Genomic DNA, 17,477 nt, shown 5'->3' on the forward strand with positions numbered 1-17,477 from the left:
GGGAGAGGGATGGGGGAACATCCGGTCGGTGGAGCAGTTGCAACACACACAACATTTATCGATTAAGTTCACCATCTTATACGGACGCGGTTTGTGGCGCCCCGAAACTATTACAGTAGTAACATCAAAGATCACTGATCACACAGATCACCGTAACAGATACAATAATAATGAAAAAGCTTGAAATACTGTGAGAATTACCAAAATGTGACACAGAGACACGAAGTGAGCACATGCTGTTGGAAAAATGGTGCCGATAGAATTGTTCAATACAGGGTTGCCACAAACTTTCAAATTGTTTAAAAAAAAAAAAAAAAAAAGCAGTATCTGTGAAGCGCAATAAAACAAGGTATGCCTGTGTGCATATGCCTAGAGCTAAGTGAGCTGGAAGGAAATTGTAAGGTGTATTTTCCATCTGGGTAAAAAATATTTAATGCCATTTTTGAGATGCACATTTCCACCCTCATGGTGATATGTTTTATTGTTCTATTTAGTGACTATAACTGTTATTTGAAATGTGCAAGCCACAAAGCAAAACATTTCTCCTGAACTCACTGGGCTGATGACTACGTAGCCTCTTATGCACTTTGCACAGACTTCCTTCAGAAGAAGTGAGCCTTGTTTTAAGTAAGAGGTTTTTGAAAATCAGGAGAACTGTTTTTTATAATGGAGCAATTCCTTCCTTTTTCAGTTAGAAGCATAATTTTGTTTTAAAAAAATTATTTTAAGGTATGGAGGCTGCTGTACTTAGTTCCCTTGGTTCCTTACAACTACAGAAAGCATGTGCAATTAGGAGAGGCTCATGTTAGCTGCCTATGCTAGACTCACTCTTACTAAGTACCATTTTGTATAATGTAAATCTGTTGATCACTTGTTTTCTTTAAAGTTCAGGTTAAGTGCACAGTATAAAAAGTCTGACAGTCAGATCTGAAGTACCAGTTCGTGCCGAAGATGGATAACGTGATGTGAGCTTTCCCAGTTTTGTTGCATCAGGAGGGCTCTTCCTTTGGATAACTGTGGTGTTATATGATGGGAATGGGGACGGGGATGGGGCAGTTTGAGGCTTGAAGATAACTTAGAATTTCAAGTTTTTGATGATGAGCATTTTGACCTAAAAGGGAAATCAGAAAGTATATTTACTAGATTCTGTTGTCATCTAGAAAGTAAGTCATAATAATGTAAATAGTCATGTTATCAGATGATTTTAAACTGTTCTGCCTCTCTCACTTTGTGATAGTTTGTTTATAGATGTAGAGCTGTTTTCAGTGGTGAGTTAAAGTTTCCTTTGCATAATTCTGGGGGGCCTCATTTCTGAAACAGCTGTATTTTGGCCATATCATTTCATGAAGCAACAACATATTTAAAGTGGCTCAGTTGGATTCTTAGTATTGATAATAATGTAACACCTTTGCAGGTTGTTGCCACTGTGTTCTTCTGGGGCTTGAAGCTTTCTTTCTTTTCCTCCTTTCTGAACAGTAAGCTCAAATCTCTCCAAGTAGTGTGATAAGCATGTTTTGCATGAGGACCCACCCACACTGAATGTAAACTAGCCCCAGTGTTGAATGTAGCCAGCCACCTTTTCTGAGACTCATTTTCTGTGGCATTGCAACATGTTTGGTTAATTTTGTGGAAACTGTATGAAGGCACGTATGTAATATCCATTAAATTTTATCTCTGTGTTTGCAAATGTAGTATCTCTAAATTCATTTGTGCTGTGACTCTTTATTTCCTTTTACTCTATTTTGGAAGGTGACAGGACTACCAAAGCATTCTTTGTTTCCGAGTCAGGGTCATAAATATTTAACAAATTTGGTTGGGATTCCTGAAATATAAATATGCTTTGGGTATGTTAACCTGTCAGACTGTTGGTGTACCCTGTCCTGTTTGCTTCCACCAGCACACCCACCTCTGATGTGCATGTTAAGTGCAATATGTACTTTGCAAACTGGCTGAGGTAGTGCATGTAATTTATGTCCTCGCGCCATTTATGCCATGGCCTTGCACCTAAGTGCTGCTGTTATACTGTGTTGTGTTATGTATGTGAAGACGAAGAGGGAGGCACGAAGAATTTTTTGGCATGAGTTAACTGTAAGGAAAGTATGCTGTACATGGGTTATCTAGACCATGAAAAACTGTGATTAAAAACAGTATTTCATACTTAAGCCTGCAGTCTTCATTTGGTAAGTATTTCCATTCAAATGAATACAGACTGCTTACATTGAACTCACTAGGGAAGACCAGCTGACTCTAGTGATGCCATAAACCAAACCTGAAAGGCATTGGCCAGGCTTGGTCCCTAGTCCTTCTAGTCTTAAATCATTTTTATTTAAGCAAGTTATTCTTAGTCTAATGTTAAAATGGGATTCAATAAATACTGTTTTGTAAAATAGAATTGACTCTGAACTTACAGCCAACTGCTTTTAGTTTAGAGCAATGTTACGAGAACTGAGTTTAAACAGTATTCAGCTACTGATTCACGTTAACTTGAAAATTTACCTGTTAAAATGGAATTTTAAAATTTAACACTTCAGATGAGAGAGAGCTTGCGTGTGACTATTCAGGAATTAAGTTGGAGTAAAAGCCATCTCCTTTGGAAGTACAATACTATTTTATTACTGACATACAAAAATCAGTGTGAAGTATGATTATTAAAATGCTCATACCTCCAGCAGTTTAATAACAGTGTCCAGATTTTTTAGAACTTCTTTCTTCAATTGCTAAAACATCACATATCTGTGGGCTGAACAATAATCATTTTGAATATAATTTGGGCATACAGATGTGAAAACAGAACCCACATTTAATCAGTTATCTTCCACAATACTTCATTTTAAAGATTCTTTTAATTTAATTAAAACAGTAATACAGCATGCAGTTGTATATTTTTTTTTCTACTTCTAAGGAACTTTAACTGCCTATTACTTGTTTTAGGTGCTTTTATCCCAAGTTTAGTTTTCATACATGTTGATGTTAACCACCTACAGAGGTACTCTCAAAACTGGTGCAGTAAGGTTAATAACCTGTTTGTGTTAAAATTCTAGTTAACCTTCCTTTAGAACTACGCTGGAAAAGACTCTTTCACGGTCCCATTGAGAGAAAACTTGTTCAAAGCAAGTCTTAAGGATTACTATTTCAAAATGCAGAGACCAAAGCTGCCAGTAGCACAAATGGTATTAGTTCTCTGAAGCCTTTTGCTTTTCTGTTGCAGCTTCTTTTCTAAGCTCACAGTGTCTCTTCAGCCTCCTTTACGCAGAGAGCAAACCCACCTTCTTTCAGGGCTCCAGAGGTACTTTTTTCTATCTTCTGTTTCTTTCCCAATTTTTCTTTATTTAGTGAGCTCAAATCAACTACATTTCTTACAGCAAAGCACCTGCCTGGAGTTGCTTCCACGTATTGACTAAAGAAACAGGATGTACAATTGGAATGAAAATGAAAACATTTCTGTGTAAGATGAGGCCTTTCTGGCCATTATTCGTCATTTATGGTGACAGGACAAAAAAATTCAAGTTCAAAATAAGCCTAACTAGAAAATACTGTACTACTTAATTTTTTTTCTCTTTTTTCAGAGTTTTCGTATTCCCATTTTTTAGCTTCAGCAAACTTGACCTTTTTCTTTGCACTCATTTCATTTTTAACCAATTTTGCGTATCTAAAAATTCACACCTCCAAATTCATATTTAAAATTAATGGTATTTAGTTTACATTTAAAATGAAATTGAAGTCTCAGTTTTGCACATACAAAAGAAACTTGTTTTCTGTACTTTGCTGATTCTGAAACAAAAATCAAATTAAATTTTAGTATGCAATTCCTCTCCTCAAGACAGTTTTACTTTATACTAAAACAGAAGAAAAATATTTGCATGTTTGGCTATGCCACATACATTAGTGATTCAGATTTTCTGTGTATTTAGATATGCCATGTACACAGCAGCGCCTCAGGTTAACTGAAGGTTGTGTCTCATCTTATGATTCTACATACCCTAATTTAGCCTGACGTTATGCTTTGACTCATCACATTAGATTAGGTACACAGTGTATGCGTATACATGAGAGAATGTTTTTGTGCTATATAGTTACTATAGACTGAAGGAGTTGGTATTAAATGTTTGATGTAATCTCAGTATTCAAGCTTCCTAGATCATCTGTGGCCTCATATAGAAGGAAGTAAAATAGCAGCATACTAACGATGTTTTCTTCTCTGTAGGCAAACTGATAAAGGGACCCTGAGAGAAAACCCACGGGAAAAAAGGGATCAGCTGGACCAGAATTTAGGCAACAAGTGGAAAGCATCTGTCAGACCATCGCATGCAAGAGAACCTACGGTTTTGTCTCACGAAAGCCGGGGGAGATCTGGGACGTTGCCCAGTGATTACAGATACTCTCAGGAAAACGTGAATGAGAAAAGCAGGGATTGCAATTTGCCTCTTCTTGCATGTTCTGAGCCACAGACCTTGAATGAGAACCACTCCTGTCTGTCACAGGGCAAAGGAGAGGAAAATCATAGAACAGAGCCAACGCTGCTGAACAAGAAGCGTGGACCTGCTCCTCAGAGGCCTCCACCACCTAAAAGAGATAAATATAGACGACCAGATAATTCTGCACCATCACTCAGCAGCTCTTTCGAATCTTTGCTGGTAGCTCCCAGCCGACCCATTCCGTCCTCTTCCCCCAGCTCTGCTGAAGTATTTACCAGTCACTCATCTCTCTCTGAGAGTCCTGCAGATTTCAACGGAAAACTAAAGAGTGCTAATCCACAGGAGCTCCAGCAAACGTCATCCACGGAGAATGTTTGTCAGCACTTAGAAGAGAAAACGCACCTTAAGTCTGAGTCTGCATTATCTTCCAAGTATCGTTACCTTCAAAAACCAGAAATGGAAACATCAAGGTCCCCTTCTCCTCAGTTTGCACCACAGAAGCTCACTGATAAACCTCCTGTGTCTGTACATGATGAGAACCCTGCCAGGTATTAGACATAACTCCTTTATTATTTTAATAACCCTTTGTGCCCAGTTAGACCTCGTTAAGGTTGGTTGCTCTGTTTCTTTACTAAAAATGCATCCTTTGGGTTCATTAACCGTAAACCTTTTCAGCATGTCCTAAAGAGTCCTAAAGGACAACAACTATACTGCAGCAACAATTTATGGGAAATTCTAGTTGATACCATTAGAATCCTTCATCTGGTGTGTGGTTTCTTTTAGTTGACTGATGCTGAATAATGAGGGATGCTGCTCAGGTGTGATAGCTAGTAGATAGTGGAAAATGAAAGGGATGGATTAAAATGGATTATTTATTGTAAGTCTGGACTAAGTCAGAAGATTCCCCGTCTGTCGTCATTTTCCCTACCCCAGTTGCGCATAGTATATGAATCAGAGTAGGGACAAAACAAATACCGGGAGGGAAGCTGTTTCTATTGTGAGAACATCTGTTTCAAAAGCTCGCACGGTAAGGTCTACTGCCAAATTATGACTGTTTTCGTGTACCTTTTATGATGGAATTTGGCATTCCAAGTAGTCTGCTGAGGGCTCCACAGGGCTGTTTATGTTGAAATGGCAGAAGATTCAGCAGGAGAACATCAGCCCTTTCTCAGTCTAGATAAACTCAGAATTAGACAAACCGAATGAAGTTAATTGATTTCTGTCTCTATCATATGCTACTAATATCATAAAAGGTTATTCTCCTACAAGATAATAAACTATTCCAGGAAGTTCAGGAGCATTAGTTTTCATAAATCCTTCAGCGCTGTAATTCATGGTTAAAGAAAGAAAATAAAAGCTCCAAGCTGAATGAATGTGGAGGTTGCTTCTCTGAGCAAAAGTAGCTGAAATTGCTTTTCTCTGCTGTAACATGAATGGCTGAATAGACTCAGTCATGCTGTTTTCCCATGTGCCATTTGACATAGCAAGCATAAATCAGTTTTTCTTTCTGGGCATTTTCAGTAGCAGAAAATTTCTTAACTTGTTTTTAACAGGTCTCTTGAAGCCAACATCAATTACTGTTTTATTTTTGCCTAGATAAAAACTGGAGGCCCTGAGCTGTAGTTGAAAGTTTGGGAGGGAGGGAGAGAGGAGTATGTAAATTTGACTTAATTTACTTTGTGCATCTTAAGCGTGCCTTGACGTCCTTTCTCCTGTGAGAGGAGGAAATAATAAAGTTTTACCCTGCAGTGTTTTGAACAGAAAGGAAAATTAATGCCGTTTACTATAAAAAGTGCAATATGGCATGTGATCGCTAGCATCTATGTGCAAAGGTAGATGACAGTAATGACTTCCTTAATTTATTGCTTTATGAATAGATATTATGGATGCATGGAAAGATAATTGTATTTGGCCTTCCTTTTTACTAAGCTTTAATGTCAAAATGTGCACTGAGGTGCACCTGATTATAGGCCCATATCTGAATGGTATTTTGAAAGTAAAGTGAGGCATTTACCCTGCATATCTTTCATTAACATGTTAAAATCTTATGCACAAACAGTTCTTTTTTGTTTGTGCACAATTTATTGTTCTCAGTTAATAATTACATTACTTATCTAATAAAACAAATACTGCAAAAATTGAGACACATGCAGACCATATCTGTAAAGTGCTGTGGTGTTTATTTCGTATGAGTAAAATACGTCAAGTAGATTTATGTTAATAGTCAATTAATTAGATTTGAATTATTATTTGTTACTGGCTTCTTGCATATGAGCTTTCGGACATGCCAGTTTGCATGCTGCAGGCAGTTAACGTTTAATGTTGTCAACATGTAGCTGTTTACTCTTCTTTGAGGAATATATCTTGTTGATAAACTAAGTGTGCAAGGTTTTCCTGCAACGTTTTAGGTAGCATGGGGAAATACTGGTGGTGTACAAAACCCAGCTATTTCCAGAGGAGAAGGCTCTTTGGCAGTAATAAAGATGAAGAGTGTATGTCATTAGATGAACATCAATAGATTTTCAGTAAATATACACTCAAGTGAAGGATTGTGGTAATGCTTGTGGTTGGAATAAAGCTTCATAGTAGCCACAAGCAGAGTTGCTGCAAATTAAAACTTCATGCCACAGTTCCACAGGTGTAAAACCTTAGGAAATCACAGGGATGCTGGTTGTTTAATTGGAATTTCTGAAGCACCTAAAGCTATCTTTGCTCTGAGCTGATGATGCCTTGAGTATCAAGCTGACTTGATGATGCCTTAAGTATCTGGAAAATCTTTGCTAGGCAGAGAATAATGTACGCAGAGTCTCAAAATAGATGCCTGGCATTTTAGCTGGAGAATTGCAATCAGTCAATTCCTTCTCTTCCAGTTCCCCCCCACACACACACTTAAATATGCATCTTGTATTCCCCAAATTCAAAAATGAGACATTGAGCCCCTGAATAGCCAGTGCTTTAAGCTTTCCTCAGATCACACAGAAGTCAAAGGGCATTAACAAAATGTTGAGTTGTGGAGCGAGCAAGCAGGTGTCCTGAGCTGGTAGGTTTCCATGGTGTCATGGAGACAGGTGTTCAGGTCCCAAAAGCAGGGTTTTGTTCATAGCGCAGTTGACTCCTGCTAGGAAACTCTGCTTCTCAGCAGGGCTGCATGGCCCTGGCTTGGCACCACGCTGATGTGGCTGCACAGCTCCTGCATGTGAGACTGTGCTTCATGCTGGGGCTGAACTGGGCGAAGAAGTGGTTGCTCCACAGCGGCGGAACTAGTAGCCCCCTGCACATCCCGGCATGATAGTCTGCTCAATCTAGTTGAGTCAAAAAAAGTATAGGCCTTATTTAAAAACTGAAAGGTTGCGGAGAGAAGAGGAGGAAAGAGCTTTTGAAGTGTTTCAGCTGAGAACGTTTTGACTAAATTGCATGAAGGGAGCAATTACACATAGTTATGTCAGCAGGCTGGGGACAGTGACAGGCCTCTTTGCCCAGCTCAGCTGTCCCCAAAACAGAGCCCATGCTTGCAGACAAGGAGCTCAGGCTGAAAAGCAGACATGAATGTAAACTCTTTAAAATGACAGTCCCACTGAAAACATCTTGACCTGAAAGGAACGGTGAAGTAGGGGAGGAAGGATGTGAAAAGAAGGATTCCTTATTTAAGGAAGCATTCTTTCATCTTTGTCAGAACATTAGTAATAAATGATAGGCTGTATCTGCAGTGCTGTCGGTGCTGTATAGCACAGGCTTAGCCAAACAAGCGCGAAGCTCACTGAAGTTGTTTGGAATTCAGCGCGGGCTGGAAAACCTGCCCTAAAAGCTGGCTCAGGACTCAAGTGGGCCAAAGCATTCCCCACAAAGCACTTGAAAGAGGGAGGAAAGTAAAATCTATTCGGATGCTGCACATTTAGAAGCAAATACACCTTTAAAATGCAAGATGCAGCTGAAAGATCATGTTGAATAGATTTTCTTTTCAATGTGAAAGCACAGTAAATATAAGTATTTTTAAGTGACACACCCATACTTATAGGAAAAGAGCCATAGTATGTCTTAGTCACTTATCTGAAAGGCGGCAAGCAAGCGAGCCAGATGAAACCAGATATTTTAGCAGTAGGCAATGTTCCTTTGCTTGCATTAGAGCTTCCAAACCCACATTATGACAATAATTTTAAACTTTCTGCAAACTCAAACCCACCAAACTAGACTTCAGTTTCTTGTGTGGGTAACATACAGTGCAGATGTTTTAGTAGTGTTACTTAACATGTTATTGTCCAATTTAAAATCTAAGTTAGCCTCTTCCTTAAATAATTTTCCTTATTGAAGTCCAAGGTGGCCTTTTGTATTATGCAGTAGAGAATTCCTGCTATACAACAAAAATATGCAGAATTGTGTACATTCTCCTTTTGGGTAGTTGGGTTTTTTCCTCCTTTGCCTAGAAAACTAGGACACTGCAGTGGGATCTGTTTACTAAACTCCTGTATCTTGTGTGAAATTTTACAAATACAGATTTTTTTTTTAATTATGTAGTTATGTTCTGAATGATTTCCAGGTTCTCCATATATGATCATCTGTTATTCTTGTAGTTCAGCATAGTCCTAGCCTGCAGAATGTTTCCATCTGGTCTATTGTCTCTTCCTTTGGAAGAACTAGAAATTGATGTTAGGGCATCAAAAACTACCCAGGCAGCTAAACAGTCAGTCAGACAAGAAGATGAGGCTGTTGTTGGATACATGTGAGACAACGATGTTGAGCTAGAGGTGTATTTCCTATGTGTGTGGTAGCAAAGGGGTAAGAGGTGGTTCAGCAACACCATCTCAAAATTGGAATCTGGCTGCTGAGATTAGACCCTTGTGTTCATGAAACAAAATAGAAGTCCTGTTCAGTGAGTGCTGTGCAAGACTGATGTTAGTATTACTTATAAATGAACTAATACTATTTAAAATATGTGGGCAGAAAAGAAAAAATGCAGATTAAGGGCTTGAGATATGATACAAGGAATATCCCATTACATAGATCACTTATCTATTTTTTTATATTTGGGCTTCCCTTCTGATTTGTGGATAAGAATTGAGATGTAAATTTCTTATACTTCTGAAAATGAATTTTCCTCATTTTCCAGAATTGAGAGGGTTATAGACAACAATACTACAGTGAAAATGGTTCCCATCAAGATAGTTCATTCTGAGAGCAGTGCAGAGAAGGAGAGTCGGCAAAGTCTTGTGAGTACCATGGAACCTCCTGCTTTACCCAGTGGTTTAGAAAAGGACCAGATTAAAACACTCAGCACTTCTGAGCAATCCTATTCACGATTCTGTGCTTACACCAGGCAAGGTGTAGAGCCAGAAACCAGAAACAAACCAGCTGACCCTCAGCCAGTTGAAGAAGCTGGGAACAACTTGAAGGACAGCAGCGCTGCTGCCCCAGCTATCAGCTATATAAAGGCCAAAGAGAAGACTTTTGAAGATTGGAAATCAGAGGAACTAGCCAGAGAGATTGTGGGAAGAGATAAATCTCTAGCAGACATATTAGATCCTAACATGAAAATAAAAACAACAATGGACCTGATGATCGGAATCTTCCCCAAAGATGAACACCTCTTAGAAGAAGCTCAGCAGCGCAGGAAGCTCCTGCCAAAGGTTCCTTCTCCAAAAATTTCAGAAGAGAAGTGAGTATTGTTTTCTATGGGCCAGTGTTTCCCTGCAAGTTGCTCTCCAAAGCGTGTCAGTTTTCCAAGGGGGCTAAAGATGAGGATCTTCCTACTGGTTAGACGTGGGACTTTTCTAAGGGTTTTCCCTTTAGAATAGCAGTCACTAATAATAACACTAATGACATAACTAATCATGGGAAAAAGAACAATTTTGTATAATAGTTTTCAGCCAGGTGTCAGGGAATTTTTTATATTTGTGTGAGAACTTAAGGAATGATTTATTTCTCCCATTCATAGGAATTAGATATTTTACCAAGCTTATCCAGGGTAGTAGCTGGATAGAGAAGGAGCAATATTTTAGCATTTATTGTGTTATGAAAATGTATAAAGACAACTTAAAGCGGGCATAAGGCATTTTCTGTTACTGAATGAGAATAAAGAAAAAAAGGATTTAAAATCCAGCGGGAAGATGTTGATGTTCTGTAAGTCTTTTGTTTTCTTGATATGAGCATTAATTAAGTTGTAGCTTTCTCAACAAGTTCATGTGTAATTCCATATCCAAAAAGATAATTACTTTGCAGTATCCTACATTTGGCAGTCTAAAAGACTACTTCATTCATTTGTAGGAACAGGAGTTTCTAGCTATTCTCAATGGTAATGACACCGAGATCTTTGCACTGCTTAGTAAAATGGAACTTCACATTTTGTTTCCAGCTATCTTATATTTCACTTATTGTAATGGTGACAGCTTTTCTCTATTTTTCAGCTTTGGCTATGAGTGGTCTTCTGCTGAAATCACACAAATTTTCTTCACAACCAGTGTTTGCTTATCCTATAGAAGTCTGCTGAAGTCTGCTTGTCCTCCTTTGACGTGTATCCTTGTTCCTTCTGATTACCCTTATAGATAATCAGCTTTTGTGACCACCAGTATGGCAATGTCCTGTTTTCCCCCAGACATTTGGCCATGTGCTGTTCCCATAAGTAACTGCTTTCTTTTGAACCCCCTATTTACTCAGCAAAATGATGACTCTAAAAGGTTGTTCTTTCTTTTCAGTGATTAGGATGTAAAGGTAGTTAATGAAAGTTTTGACTTTTTACCAGGAAAGAGGAGCAGAGTGTGCCATCTGCTATCTCCCTGACAACCAATTCCACTTACTACAGCACATCTGCACCGAAGGCAGAATTACTGATTAAAATGAAGGACATGCAGGAACAGCAACAGCAGCAGCAGAGTGAAGATGATTCTGAAGATGAGCTGGATCATGACTTGTCAGAAAAGAAGGTAACAGACTTTTCTAAATGTGTAATGGGATGCTCTAATTGGCGTGCTTTTTGTTAACTGTGAATTTACTAGCAAAAGATCCCTAAATAAAAGGCCTCCTAGATGTCCAGGATCACTTAGAAAATCAGCCTGGGTGTGTGGTTTTGGAGGTTTGGGTTTTTTTTTTTTTTTTGGCTGGTTTTTTTTGAGTGTCCAGCTGTGAATTTAGGAACTTCATTTTAGATGCTTTTTGCAGCTTGATGCACATTTTGGGGAAGGGGCAAAGGACAGGGAGGCATTTTTGTTTTTTATTTCCAAATAATATTTTTGATCTGAGAACCTTTAGTGTATTTTTCTCACTTGCTATGTAAAAAGAAGTGCTAGTGCTTATGTATCCCACTCTTAACAGATGGCGTTTTTAGTTGCTCTGTATTTTTGAAATTTAGGTCACGAATTTGCGTTTGTGGTGGTGGGGATTCCCTCTTTTTTTTATTTGTTGATCTGTTTTCTTGAGCAACAAAGTGCTTTGCTCTCTACTCCTTCTACCTCCCAAAATAATAAAAGCAGTAGTGGCAGGAGCTAGCTAATCAGCTCGGTGGATACAGTGCAAGTTATTCATCAGAAGGGAGGCAGTCATCTTGGCTTCTGTTCATCCCCACCCTCACCACCATCCTTTGGTGCTTTATTATTTATGATCTAAGGTCAACATAATATCCCAGGACTGAAAATAAAGATGATAATGATATTTCTGTGATTTGAGAAAGCACTGACCTACATTAAGATCATCAAACTCATCTCATTAGTGATTTGGAACAAGATATTTTAATCAAGGTTCCCAGTACTGAATAAACTGAAGGAAATGGTCTTTTGTTCAATTAAAGCGATGTAGTTTAACTGTTCACCGAAGTGAGTAATACAATGGTGAGCAAATCTTTTCCATTAATGTCAACTCTCTGCTTAATAATCAACCTCCAGTGTGATCCTGTCCCACAGAAATGCCTTTCATTTGGCTATTAGGAATATATTTGTTTATATTAGGAATTTATTTATATTAGGAATATATTTAGTCTTAAGAGATTCCCATTGGTGTTTTGAATGCAAAAGTAGATACCACTGAATTTGAGGAGGCTATAGTGTTTTTCCCCTCCTCCCCCCTCCTTTTTTTTTTTTTTTAATTCCCTCTTCCCCCTCCGTTCACCATGTTGCACAGCACATGCACTGACAGCTGTACTACTTAGACAAATTAAGGATTTCACTACATTTGGAATCATTTGTTTTTATCTGATTCCACATATGAGAGAATCACATCCATCATTTGCTAGAATTACTTTTCATCTCATGATGGAGATGATGCGGGGAGGGGGGTAGTTTAAGCTTTTCTTGTTTGCCCAACAAACTAAAAGTTTTATAAGCCAAAATGCCATTTATTTGTGTTGGTGTCTGTAAACAGGAAAAGCATGTTCCCCTTTACATACTCTTTCTCCCTCCCTCCATTCCCCTACTCCACCACTAACCATATAAAATGAGAAATATTTCATGAAGAGCTTTTAGTAGAGCTTCCTCATCTTCTCTGTGTATACAGTCGTAGCCAGACACACACATTGCTACTTACTTCTCTGCCTGCTCCTCCCCATGCAGTAGAATGTGAGCACTGAGTTCAGTGGGCTTTCATCTTAGAACTTGTCAGAAAATGTATATAACTGGCAGTAAGTGGGTCACAGCATCCTTATAAAACAACCAGGATATATGACTTGGCCCAACTTCACATATTTGGCAGCAGTTTAAGAGAGAATTATTAAGGGCCTGGACACTTCAATAACACAGTTTGTTTTCACTTATTTTAAAGAGACATATGCCCAGAACCTGTTCCTTGATTCCTAGAAATCAGTCAGTTCTGTTATGAGATACCTTAATTTCAGTCCACTGTGGAATGATTATAATACTTGTTTTTCTAGGCTTTGCAAACAAGAAATGTGTGGTGCTTTTTTTTTTCTTCTTCTTTTTTTCCTTTTAGCAGCTATAAAGTGATGACACGCATTTGAAATAAATATAGGAATTTCATGTAGAGGCACTTCAGAAAATCCATTTTAAATTATTTGGGACAATCCCTATATTCCCAGCAGGAAGGGAATGTATGTGTTTTATGTATTGAGTTTAAAGTAGGTTTACCATAATTATAAAATGGTTGGATTTGTACAGATGTTGATGACACTACAAAAATGTCTTTAGTAATAAGGAAAATCCACGTGTGGCTGAGTAGGAAGGGTCCTCGTTGCCATTAGGAAAGTGTCAGCAGCTCCTGCAGAATCTGAACATTCACTGAAAAAGAGTTTCTCCCCTTCTCAGGTCTGAGCCTAATGTGAAATGGAGCAGTGAGCTGAGAGCAGAGTAACTTCTGTAAAGCATGCTAAGCAGCACCTGAGTAACCCACCTCAGCAGCACTCTGTGCTGTGCTGGTTTCTGTGTTGCTAGTCAGATCATTGAGTATTACTGGAAAAAGGTCAGGTTTTATTACTGTCTTGTCTACTGGTACAGAATTCACAGCCGTAAATTATTCATCTGCCAGTTTCAAGATGTAAGGTAGTTCAGTGCCAGTCTTCTGGCTCCGTAGATCTCAAACACAGTACAGGTTTTCTGCTGGTTAGCAAAACTATGTAGTGAGCTCCCAGTTGCTGCATCCAAAGGCTGCTTCATCTAGGTCAGAAGCAGTCAGTGATCATAATCCAATTCTTAATGGCTATGACAATCTTAAAGAATAGCAACTACTTCTGGCCCTCTCACCTTTACAAGTGGTCCTTTAAAGGCTGGCCTCAGCTACTTGTAGGCATCTAAGCAGGGTGCTACTGGGAAGACTGCTCTCTTTTTTTAAAAAACTTTTCTGTAGGTATAAAGAAGATAGCTGATCTGGACTGTCAGTCCAGATTGGTAAATCCTGAACAACATGGTTTGGTTTGGTTTTTTCATTTTAGAAAGTCTCAGCACAGCTGCAGAAGTGAAAAACTCAATAGTGTGGAGCACAACTCTTCAATTGTGTGTCAGATGGTGAAGCAGTAGTATTGTTAAATGTGCATGTCATCTAAGGGAAATTAGAGTGTAGCACTGTGACCTACATAATCCAAATCGAACTGTATTTGCATTGAGAGGGGAAAAAAATCAAATCCTGCAGATTAATCAGTCAGTAAAGCAGGCATCTGTAAAACTACTTACTACTTTAATCTTTTGGACACCCAGACTAACAGATAGCTCGAATCCAGATTAACCTGGCCCAAGTGTATTAAATCAAAAAGAAGAGAACCAGCCCAGATAATCCATGTGTTTGAATTTCTACTTTCAAAAAGGCTGTTAAATTTTCAGGGTATAGTTGCTTTCTGTTAAAGACTTTTCTTTGTTCCCAAAATAAATTGGCAATGACTGTACAGTAGCATCTGAAAGCAGGTTTAAGAATCAGTATACTTCTCGGTAATCGTGGAGGTAGATTTGGATTTGGAAAGCACAGTTCCCAAAGAATGTCATGAGTAAATTTTTTTCTAAAAAAAAAAAAAAAAAAAAAAAAAAAAAAAAAAAAGGAGTACTGTGAAATAATGGCTGCTTTTTACTATGCGATTTTCATTTAGAAATTGCATTAGCAAATATATGTTTAGAGAAAACTTTGGGAATTTATCTTTCCTGAAATTAGCTGAATACTAAGTAGGCATCTGCATTTAAATTAACTATGCATTTTTAGGGTGTGATTCATCCTATTTCAGGGTAGATGACTAATGGAAATAAGTTCCATTCTCTGTGCACAACCAAAACTTAATGGACATGGCCTTAATGGCCAAGACCCTCTTGCCCAAATATGGGGAGGTAGGAGGACAGAGCGGGTGGAGCACAAATCATTAAGTGAGATTTGGGTTCTAGGTCTGCCTCTGCTGGTGACTCACCTGAAATGCTTTTTCTAGGCCAGGGTATGTGCGTCCAAGGCAATGGGGGATTATAGTAGAGACAACCTGACAAGCTGCAAACGAGATGATATATTTGCCTAGCATAGGACAGTGCCATGCAAAGATGCTAGTTTGCTCCTTTGTCAGAGCCACCTTGCACAGCTTTGCACAGGGATGCTCTGTACACTATAGATTTCATTTCCCATTCGGCGCCACAGGGTTTGTGATTTCCTGCAGAAATGCTGAAAGGCAGTACTCACTCTTAAGATTTCCTGAGAGTGGAAGGACTACTATTGGGGGGACGTTAATATTATACAGAAAAGAAGAAAATGCTGAACAATGCCCTGGTTTTAACTGTGGCATGTGGAAAATACAGGATTGTTTTCCTGGCACTGTTTATCTTCCTAAAGTGTAGCTGTTCAGAAAGGTGGTGTGGACGTGGTATTCAGAGAGAAAAGGATGCACAGCACTTTGTGCTGCTCTGTATCAGGCTTTGAAGCACTTCAAAGTAGAAGCAGTAATGGTTATAAAAAAGAAAGTCCTTCATCTTTTGGCACAAAGGTGAATTGCTCAAACACAGGTCTCTCCAGCTGAGCACTGTAGACCTACATCCTGAATCTTTGAATCCAGCAATGTTAGAGTTACCATAGACACATATTTAGGTGTATATTTATTTGTAATGCACTCATTTTCAAAGCCACATGAGAGTTTCAGATTGACTTTCAGAAACAGAAGTGGAAAAAATGCAGAAGTGCCAATAAATTCTCATCCCCTTTATTTTCCACAGCAAGAACTCATTGACAGCATTAGTAGGAAGCTGCAAGTGCTGAGGGAAGCACGAGAGACACTTCTGGAAGACATTCAAGCAAACAACATACTGGGGGAGGAGGTAGAGGCCATTGTGAAAGAAGTTTGCAAACCAAATGAGTTCGACAAATTCAAGATGTTTATCGGGGACCTGGACAAAGTGGTCAACCTCCTACTGTCACTATCAGGTCGTCTGGCCCGGGTGGAAAATGCCCTTAACAACTTGGATGAAAATACCTCTCCTGAAGAACGGGTAAGAAAGTCCAATAATAATATCACTGCATTTAGTGAATCTGGTGTAGGGGTTTTGTTTGCTTGGTTTTGCTTATCTAAAATCCAGAATTCAAAATGGAGAAAAGTGAAGGGATAAATCTCATAAGATTGTTTTCTTTAGATTTCTTAAAACTTTCCTCTTTGCCTTGAAATTCTTCAACTATGAGTGGGCTGGTCAGAAAAAGTAATGTTTTGGGGGTACAACAGTTGTTGGAGATGCAACATATTGGAGAATAGGCTTCTGGAGGAAAGACTGAAGAAAGAGGGGAACTACTGATGTGAGCATAACAAAGGAGGCAAACAAAAATATTACCCTGTTTAAACACTTCAAAAGATGGGAAAAGGAACAAGCAGGAGTGTCACTTTGTGCTGTAATGCAGAAAGTTTACAGATTTCTTTATACTCAACAAGGATCTTGTTTATTACCTGTTAAAAATGTGTACAGATATGACAAATAAAATATTTGATACATTTGCATATGATGCAAATGCACTACAGCTTCCTGTACAATGCCTAGCAAGAAATAAGAGCGAGAACTGGCAGAAGGACAAGCCTTAAAAAAAAAAGGGTGGTGGGTTGGGTTTTTTTGTTTGTTTACTTTTAAGCAGAAAACATCCTTTTTATCATCCAATCAGAATAGACTGGGAATGATGTAGAGGAATCCCAGTAGATGTGGAATTTAAGGAGTGCTCTAGATACTTCTACCCATCGGACCTGACAGATGCTGGCAGCACTTTGTTTAATTTCAGATCCCAGCAGGTCTTAGGTGGGAAGCAGATACCTAGTGATACAGTTATGCACCATAGGAGAATTGTAGATATGTAGAAAATTTTAAGGTTTAAAAATGGGGCGGGGGGTATGTGTCATGTGAGTTTAGCCTCTACAGTTTAATGGATGCTAAGTGGGATTTTTGGACTGCAGTTGAGGAGTGAAATGCCAGAAGTCCACCTAAGCATTGTAACAGAATTCAATACATGAGCAGTTTATGTTTTGTTTCCCCTGATAGGCTCCCTCATTTCATCAGTAAGAATCCTTAAGTGCTGGGTCTGGTTAGAAGCTGGATTTTTTGCTGTTTGACTCTAGCTGCTGCCAAACATATTTATTTAATGGCAAAGAGAAGGTATTTGACAGTAGAGGGCAGATCAAAGCTTTTGCAACTTAGAAGA

General features: G+C 38.7%; 1 protein-coding gene across 3 annotated transcripts in view; it reads left to right on the forward strand.

Moving 5' to 3' along the window:
- Nucleotides 1-17,477, forward strand: part of SHROOM2 (shroom family member 2) — a 133,586-nt gene that overhangs the window by 109,678 nt on the left and 6,431 nt on the right. The window contains exons 6-9 of one of the 3 annotated variants that reach the window (XM_067296425.1): nucleotides 4,205-4,963; nucleotides 9,520-10,065; nucleotides 11,149-11,329; nucleotides 16,019-16,291. In XM_067296425.1, coding sequence (XP_067152526.1) covers nucleotides 4,205-4,963; nucleotides 9,520-10,065; nucleotides 11,149-11,329; nucleotides 16,019-16,291 — 1,759 coding nt within the window. The remainder of the gene's footprint in view (nucleotides 1-4,204; nucleotides 4,964-9,519; nucleotides 10,066-11,148; nucleotides 11,330-16,018; nucleotides 16,292-17,477) is intronic. The other 2 variants (XM_067296431.1, XM_067296435.1) reach the window with 2 other exon arrangements.

This window comes from Apteryx mantelli, chromosome 1 (genome assembly GCF_036417845.1).
Source record: "Apteryx mantelli isolate bAptMan1 chromosome 1, bAptMan1.hap1, whole genome shotgun sequence".
NCBI classification, from domain to species: Eukaryota; Metazoa; Chordata; class Aves; order Apterygiformes; family Apterygidae; genus Apteryx; species Apteryx mantelli.